The sequence below is a fragment of the Toxotes jaculatrix genome, chromosome 13, assembly GCF_017976425.1.
Source record: "Toxotes jaculatrix isolate fToxJac2 chromosome 13, fToxJac2.pri, whole genome shotgun sequence".
NCBI classification, from domain to species: Eukaryota; Metazoa; Chordata; class Actinopteri; family Toxotidae; genus Toxotes; species Toxotes jaculatrix.
Genome location: NC_054406.1, coordinates 6,191,965 through 6,200,664, shown reverse-complemented (window position 1 = coordinate 6,200,664; position 8,700 = coordinate 6,191,965). Strand labels below are relative to the sequence as shown.

The following is an 8,700-nucleotide window of genomic DNA, read 5'->3' as shown; positions in this document are numbered from 1 at the left end:
CTGAAAACGTCTTTTACCATTTACCATCTTCCATCTACAAGTGACTGGTGTGGTGTGGTGTGGAGTGGGACTGGAAACACACATCAGAGATGGTTCCTTGTTGCCACCTTGTGGTTAATTTTGGAATGAAACGTCAAAACAACACCCAAGAGCTGCAGAGATTATCAAGCTGTTTAAAGACCATTCATTCTTTCAGGGGATTTCCATCAACCAGCAACTGAATCACATTTCGGTTTAGGTGGCGACATAAAGCAATGATTATCAAAGATGACTCTGACCTAAACCTGGTTGGAGTCGGAAATGCATGACCAGGCGTGGAGAGAGCGCACGGCACTAGGTTTGATTGTATAATCACTAAGTGCCGGCTGGGCAAAAGACGTGGGCGGGCCCCGGATTGAGTTTGGTAATTTGCGTGGCTGAAGCACAAAAATGCGCCGCCCGCCAGCGATTTTCACTAATTACTCAAAGGCAAATTTAGGCTGAATCTATGGGACTCTGGACAGGTAAAACATGAAATTATCTACTTGTTGATGGGCTTGACAGGCGATTCCCTCATTTACCTTTTCTTGAGATATTTGTCTCTTAAAGTCCAACACAAAGACTAGCACATGTCTCCTTTCATGTCACCTTCCCTCTCATCACTCAGCTCTTAGGTGCTGCAGGCGGCCAAGCATTTGCACACGGTGCGAGCGATGTTAGTCACAAGGCATCAGATATTTAGCTGTTTGCACCCTGGTTGGTTTAAGAGGATGTTCCGCGGCTGTTGAAACACTTTTCAAGTGGATACATCCAGGCCCACAGAAGATCATAACAAGAAACCAGCATTAATTTTACTTACTTTTAAGTTAATTTTTTTTAGCTTGCTTTTGTTTCAGTCCTGGAGTGTTGTTTCAGCTTTGAGAAATTTCTTTATATCTGATTTCCTCCGAGACGTCAATCATGTTCAGAAACAAGGATCCAGAGAGCGTTCCCCTGTTCACAAATGAGGGCAACACTTACACCTCTGTGGGAAGGTAAACTTTTGTTTAATACTTGTTCCAAACCTGAACAGAAGAATATGTGAATTGTGTTTTTACTATATGTCATGACGAATTTCTGTTGTTGTTGTTGTTGTATATCCTCGTGTTAAATTATTCTGTGAGTTTTAGTGGGACACAAATCAACAAATCACACACAGCTGCTTGTCAGCTTTTTTTTTTTAATCCACCGTGAAAAGTTAACGTCAGTCTCAGTTATGGTGGCTGTGCGTGGGCAGTGTCTTTGCTCACGTTCCCTTGTTGGTGAACAGCTGGATTTCCACACGGGACTGGTCTGGGGTTAGTGCGCAAACGTGCACTTCATCCTGCTCATTTGACTGGTTTTACTGCTCAGTCATCCCTGTGCACAAGGGGAAACGTATTGCTACCTCATTTATATATTAAAAAAAGTTAAATAAATAATTAAGCCATTTTCTAGAATACACATACCAACCAGCGCTGTCTGTGGTGCTCAGTGACTGACTCATGCTGTTGGGTGTTTGGTGGTAATTGCTTTACATAAGTGGTCATGTTCCTATACTCTGCTGTAAGTATTTGTTCTGGTAAGTATTTGTTCAAATATTAGCATCCTGCTGTTGGTAAAACGGTGAGTGATCATCCTCTGTTGGTTTATCTGCTGACCGAGGCATGGTCAGTCGCCTGCTGCTTCTTTCTTCAGGTTGTGTTCAGCTGATCATGAAGTTGGTCCTTGTTGGTCATGTGGGTGAAAATTGCACTCATGTGATGGCTGACCACTGGCTGACTGTACTTCATAAGCCTTTAAACTGGCACTTTTGGCCAATTTCACCAGCTCCCCAGTGACTTTTAAACAACTAAACAAACTAATTTCTAGTTTATTTCCATCCCCAAATAAAACAAACCCACCACACAGCAGTGATTTAAAATTAAACCCCTAAGTTTGTTTTTTGTTTTCAAATATCAGGGAATTTATTTGTGTTTTTATTGTGGTTTTTTTTTTGTGTTTAACTGCTTTCAAACTTTCTATCACTGTTTTATTGAATAGCCTATCTTTGGCTTTTAGAGCACACCAAGAAATTAAGAGACAGCTTCTTGCACTCAGGGACTTGTGATGGGATTAAAACAATTTTTTTCCTCACCTTTTTAAAAGGTCAAAGCTTAACACTTAATTGATAGAGCGAATAAAATACAACTGACAGGTTAAATGATAACAAAATAATTCCTTTCAGCACTAGAGAAATCTTTAAAGAGTCAGTTCTTGAAGATATAATAAAAATAAAAGGTCAAGTACATGCTTTTATCTGTCACATCACTGACTTTATTCTGACTTTAATGTTCATCCAGCGTGCCAAACCAGGAGGCTTTACAGAGAGACCGTACCGGTGGCATCAAACATTGCCATGACAACAGCCACGCTCAGGAGGATCGCGAGCGAGAGAAGAAAGTTGCCAGGAAGAGGCTGTACGTGGTCTCTGTCATCTGCCTGATTTTCATGATCGGCGAAATCCTGGGTGAGTCATTCTGTTTCTTTCATCTTTAATCCTTGATCCCTTATTTTCTTTTTTTCAGATTTTCATCCCCAGTGCATTTTCCATTATGAGATCACTGACCCGTTCAGTCAGTAACACATGATGATTAGCTGATACAGTACTGACTAGCTAAATTTTAAATCAGGTTGTTTAGTTTATAAGTTCCAATTATCATTTATCATTTATCTCACATCTTTCTTCTCCTGATCACTTTTTCTCTCTCTCCTGACCTTTCCTCTCTTTTCATCTCCTTTCACTTCCTCTGCTTCTCTTCTCTTTCCTTTACCCTCTACTTCCTTCTCTTTTGTTTTTTTTTTCCCATCTCCTCTCACTTGCCTCTGCTCAATCACCAGTTCTCTCCATGGCTCATCACTTCTTTACACTTTTCTCCAATCTGTCATCATTGCTTATTTTTCCTTCTAAATCCCCACGCAAGCGTAAATTTAGCATTTCAGAAGCAAAGTGATATGATGTTTAAATAATACCGTCTCTCTCTTTCTGCAGGTGGGTATTTTGCAGGCAGCCTGGCGGTGATGACAGACGCTGCTCACCTGCTAGTGGACTTCACCAGCTTTGTCATCAGCCTGTTATCCCTTTGGCTCTCCTCCAGACCTGCCACGCACAAGCTCAGCTACGGCTGGCATCGTGCAGGTACAGTGTTGACACCATTCATGTGTCAGTTGGTAGCTGCTGGCAGATTTTTGCACTGCAAACTATTTTCCTGTGATACTTAACTCTGCAGCATTATATCGTCTGAGGGTTTTACTGTAGTTTATTTTACAATAATTGTGGTGGTGGATGTGTGTTAATGTAAATAGACTAATGTAGAATTTTAAGGTTAAGTACTGATTAGAATTTGAATTGTCAGTTTATCTGCTATTAATTTGGATAAAGCCTGTTTTTTTTTAAATACTGATCTCATTGTGGTTTTATTTTACAGTTTTTTCTGGTTATTTTTTATATTTGTGATTTAGTACTGTAGTACCGAGAGATGAGAAGACTGATACTAGTCTCGTGCAGGCTTCAGCCAGCTGCTGGTTAGCTTAGCTTAGCATAAAGACCAGGAAACAAGGGGAAATAGCTAGTCTGACTTTGTCCAAAGGTACTATAATCTGCCGCCAGCTCCTCCAAAGCTCACTAATTAACATGTGATATCTTGTTTTATTCCTTTAAGATGTGCATGACTTAACTTTCTGTATCTGCATTTTACTAAATTCAAGACTGGAGGATGTTGTTGGAAGAGTTAAAACAGTTAAAAAGAGACCAAACAGGGAGACATTTGTTAGACTTTTTTTTTTTTTTTTTTTAAATACAAGGTTTATGAATGGGAAAGACATGTTCACTGCTGTGTGTAATTATTCAAAAGTTATTTTGCTACAAAACCACTGATTGTCATGTGTGCAGTGGCTGCTGATGCACAATGAGATTAATCATTTTGGGTCCCACAGCAGAGTATTTTTGTTTGTGTAATGTCGGATGAGAGAAGGCTCCAGACCTTCGGTGGACAGTTAACTGTTTTCTGTAAAGAATACTGACGTCCAATCTGTTGCAGGGTTGCCAGAATTAATGTGACATGTTAGCTTAGTCTGATCATTAGTGCTGAACCAATAATTAGACTACCTCTACACTTGAATTTAGCATGTGTCATCCTATCTGTCAGTTGCTTCTTAGTGTTATCTGGTGTTGTAAAGTTCTGTTACCTCGATCACCTTCCGGTCAGCGTTTGACCACAGTTCATGATTTATTTCTCTCCTCACTCTCCTTGTCTCTTCACCCATGCAGAGATCCTGGGTGCGCTGCTGTCAGTTTTCACCATCTGGCTGGTAACAGGAGTGTTGGTTTACCTGGCTGTGGAGCGCCTCATCAGTGATGACTACACCATCGACGGCACTATCATGCTCATTACTTCTGGCTGTGCTGTGCTGGCCAATATTATGTGAGTGAAATGCACACTCAGTTACTGTTTATACAACTTTAATCTGTGCACAGTGTATCTTTGCCTATGGATGATGCTTTAGCAAATAGAGAATGGTGGTGGTGTGGGGGTGGAGATGGGTGGGGCAATACTGAATCCAACTTCATGTTCTTTTTAAGATGTTGTAGTATGTTGTCATAATGTTTTGTTTCTTCTCTCGATAGCATGGCCCTCACCCTTCACCAGTCCGGCCACGGCCACAGCCACGGCGGCCTGAGCTCACACGGTCACAGCCACGGTGACAAGAAACAAAAAGGATACAATCAGATCTCAAACCACGCTCACTCCAATGATAACCATGTAGATGTGGAGCAAGACGGGGCAGGTCATGGTGTGTTTCTAGTATACGAATCATAGTTTCCTCACTTTACTTTCTTCTCAAATATGATCCCTGTTGGCCATGAAACAATTAAGCTAGTCAATCCCCCGTGCACACTATTCTGTACGATGACTGAAAGTGCACTGTGGGGTCATTACAGTCCATTATAATGACATTATAATGGAATATATAATGAATTATAATCCAGTGTATAATTAGCTTTACTGGCCTCTTATTTTTTCTGTCAGGACGGAGGGCTCAGCAGGCCAATGCCAGTGTGCGAGCGGCCTTTGTCCACGTGATGGGAGATCTTCTCCAGAGCCTCAGCGTGCTTGTCAGCGCCATCATTATCTTCTTCAAGGTAACGAGTCTCTCACAGGGTGAAAAGCCTAAGAAAGTGAAACAAACCCATGAGGGGAGGTGAGGAGTAGATGGTAGGTGGGAAATGTATGAAAGTCAAAGTGTTATCTGTCAGCACTGGACTTTTCTGTTGCTGAAAATTGTTTAGAATGAAGCTTATTTGAGTAACAGAAGAGTATTTAAATAATCATGTACAGCAATTTTCCTCCCAGTTAAAAAAAATAAGCCCAGGAAACATTTGCATTAGTCCATGCGCACAAATTGTCCTTACCTACTGAAGGGAAAAATTGCCAAATTAATTATTAACTTTGTGATGCAGTCCTTTGATTTAATATATTATAAATAGATTAAAGCCAGTTTATGTAATAAATATCTGGATAATGTGATGTAACACTAGTATCTCATAGCGGACAGATATTTTTTGATGATCAAATAATAAAACTGACTAATAAGGGAAACAAGAGGAGGAACAAGGACACTCTATGATTCCATTGCTCAAAGTTTTGATTATTGTTGCTGTTTTTCTTTTTTCTTTTTTTACTTTGAACCTAGCAACTGTTAGTGTGACTGTACTGCAGCATCTAGTATAGCAGCTCTCATTTATTAATTCCTGAAGTATTTTTAGCTTCCAACACTTGGTATTCTCAGTGCTAAAAACACTCACCCTTGAGGAATGATAAACAACACAAGGCTGTGGCTGTTTGCAGCAGGAAAGATGATGCTGTATTTTCTGTCCACGTGTTTTTTTTTCCGTGCTTGGAGTCTCTCTGCAGAATGCTGTGAATGATGCATGAGATCAATGAAAAATGACTCGACCGTCTCCATTATCAAGACCAAAAGCAATCAAATAATTTTTACGCTGCTGATAAGCATGTCTGATAATACTTTTCTGCATTATGTTTGTTTTTCAGCCAGAATATAAGATAGCGGACCCCATCTGCACCTTCCTGTTCTCCATTTTAGTCCTGTGTACCACCTTCACCATCATGAGAGACATCCTTGTCGTCCTGATGGAAGGTGAGTTTGTCATAACAAAAGCCAACAGCCCAAAATAGTAGCTATGGTTCCATCAAAATAAAGTGCAAAATTTAACTATATTGAGAAAATCCGCTAAGGAAAATAGAACTGAATGCACATTTCCATCTACTGACACTGTGTGAATATATTATGTAAATAATGGGAGTTAAATTTAGGAGTAAAAACATTTTCAATACATTTCGTGATTTTTCCAATTTTTTTGCAGTCAGATTTTGAATGTGCAAATTGAAAATGTGCATAAAAACAGGTGGATAGAAACTCACCTGATGTCAGCATATTTGTAGTTAGACGAGGAGTTCTCCGTCTTCTGTTCTCTGACTCCATAACCGTTTCTTCACAGTCTTATACTTAGTATTTGTCTCTTTGTCTTTTCCATCTATGACTCAGGCACTCCAGCAGGGGTGAGGTACAGTGAGGTGCGGGATGGTCTGCTCGCAGTGAAGGGGGTCACAGCTGTCCATAACCTTCACATCTGGGCCCTCACCATGAACCAGGCTGTGCTGTCTGCACACGTAGCCATAGGTGAGGAGACACTGCCATGACAAATTGCATAGACTCTTGTTTATTCATATTTTACTTATTATTTTACTTATAAATAGGTGCCACATGTAGGCATGCACCATGGATGAGGCTTTGGTTTTACAAAAACATATAGATTTTTGTTTTTTGCTAATACCTTTTCAAAATTAGCCTGTTTAGATCTGCATGCACTTATAGGCTACTCCTAATAAATCACATTTAATTGTAATGCATAACAAACTACTATTTGTGAGATAATCCAGCTCAAAGTATGGCTGAGGCTGACAAAGAACCATTGAAGATAAAAACAGTTTTATGGAAGTTGTGCCAAGTCTGACATTGTAATTGCAATGCAGAGCCTGAAGATCCAACATGGTCGCTTTAAAGAGAATACTCTTTTCATTTTTGGTAACAACACAGCCTTTCCTCTAGCATCACTCTCTGGCAAATTTTTATTTATATATTTTTTGTAGGCTCTAATAATAGCTGTGATCTTCCTTTTTTCCCATCCATTCTAGTGTGTAATGAGCACATAGACTCTATGAATGAGAATTACACCTTGAGGAGCTGCTAGTGTGGCTCTGGATTTTTCTCACATCTTCTTTGCAAAAACTTGGAGTGCCAAAACATTTTTTAAGGCACATAAATATACGGTAACACTGTATTTTAAGACCTACTATTTAGCATTTATAAATAGACTCCTACACACACAACAAGAAACAATTCTTTATTGCCATTTTCTTTGTCTTCTTCTTCACAGATGAGTCAGTGGATGCTCAGACCGTCCTAAGAGAAATGACTCAGGCTTGTTTCTCCTCCTACAACTTCCACTCTGTTACAATTCAAATGGAGAGACAGGCTGACCTGAAGCCTGGATGTACCCTGTGTGAGGACCCCAAGATGTAGGAACCGGCCTCAGTCATGCATCTGCGCACAGCAGAACAGAGCCGAGCTACGATTTAGCTGCTGTAACTGGAGGTGGTGAGAGTATTTAGTTGTTCTGCTGCACTGCTCATTGGACCCTGAGGTCTTATGTTTTACTGTGACATTAATACCAAAGTCACATGACTGCGCCTTAAGTGCCTTTGTGTTTGACATAGCCCCCCCAAAAAATGTTGATAATGAAATAACAGCGAGCATGTTTTAATGAACGGCAAGCTGGCTCAGGGTATAAATGATTTTAGGCGAAAAGCTTTTTAAGTGTAAAATACAAATCACTCTACACTGTAACAAGTGTTCATTCTTTTCTGAATCTTTACATGTTCTATGATTGAGTCTGTTGAGTAAACTGCTAATTTATACTTCGACTCACTATTTTAAGCATACATCTGAATTACTGTGTTTGTTTACCCTCTGAACGAATGTGACACATCCAGGATGGTGCTGAAGTACTGTTTGTTTGAGCATTAACCTGCTGTATCAATCCAAGACGCTGGATCCAGCCACATCCATTTATGCAAAATCTGATACATGTAAATATAGACCGGTGAATATGTCTTTGTTTGGACAGCAACCTGAGAAGTACTGTATATGGAGAGTGTCAGGTATATTTAAATACACGATCAAGACACCTTTCCACTGCCTTTGTACAGTTGAAATGAATTATTCAATAAAATATTCCTTTTTCAAATACTCTGTCTTATGAGTCCTTCTTCCGAAGTCTGATTTACAATGTCATGAAGTCCCTAGTGACAAAGCACTGCATCCATTTAACCCCTTACTGCCCACACAGCTGCTATGTTGCTGGGCAACAAGCTTAGGAATGGATCCATTGTCTTCAGGGCCATGTTGATCCCCGTTAACCCTCCCCCACCTCCTTGACCTTGAGCCAGTTTGTGGGTACCGGAGGCCACTGACATGTTACTGACACTAGGGGTGTTTATTGCTTGTTTGAATTTGACCTTCTCCTGGTTTGCTATTTCCTGCAGTGAGGGGCCATGGGTGTCCTGAGCTACAGTAGCACGG

General features: G+C 40.2%; 1 protein-coding gene across 2 annotated transcripts; it reads left to right on the top strand.

The window, feature by feature from the left end:
• The first annotated feature begins 461 nt into the window (after positions 1-461).
• On the top strand, positions 462-8,222 carry slc30a8 (solute carrier family 30 member 8). 2 transcript variants are annotated; one of them, XM_041053436.1, is made up of 9 exons: positions 462-503; positions 2,340-2,506; positions 3,029-3,175; positions 4,307-4,460; positions 4,664-4,830; positions 5,067-5,179; positions 6,090-6,195; positions 6,604-6,738; positions 7,496-8,222. In XM_041053436.1, the coding sequence occupies exons 2-9, from the start codon at positions 2,488-2,490 to the stop codon at positions 7,639-7,641; spliced, it is 987 nt and encodes a 328-aa protein (XP_040909370.1). In that variant the 5' UTR covers positions 462-503; positions 2,340-2,487; the 3' UTR covers positions 7,642-8,222. The 2 variants fall into 2 exon arrangements, with proteins under 2 accessions (XP_040909370.1, XP_040909369.1); XM_041053435.1 differs by lacking the exon at positions 462-503 and adding an exon at positions 907-1,013.
• The last annotated feature ends 478 nt before the right edge of the window (positions 8,223-8,700 follow it).

Excerpts from the sequence above, each read along its gene's own strand:
- slc30a8 (XM_041053435.1), top strand. The coding sequence starts at position 940 with ATGTTCAGAAACAAGGATCCAGAGAGCGTTCCCCTGTTCACAAATGAG. Across the intron at positions 3,176-4,306 it reads CTACGGCTGGCATCGTGCAG|AGATCCTGGGTGCGCTGCTG; the intron begins GTACAGTGTTGA and ends TCACCCATGCAG. Across the intron at positions 6,739-7,495 it reads GTCTGCACACGTAGCCATAG|ATGAGTCAGTGGATGCTCAG; the intron begins GTGAGGAGACAC and ends TCTTCTTCACAG.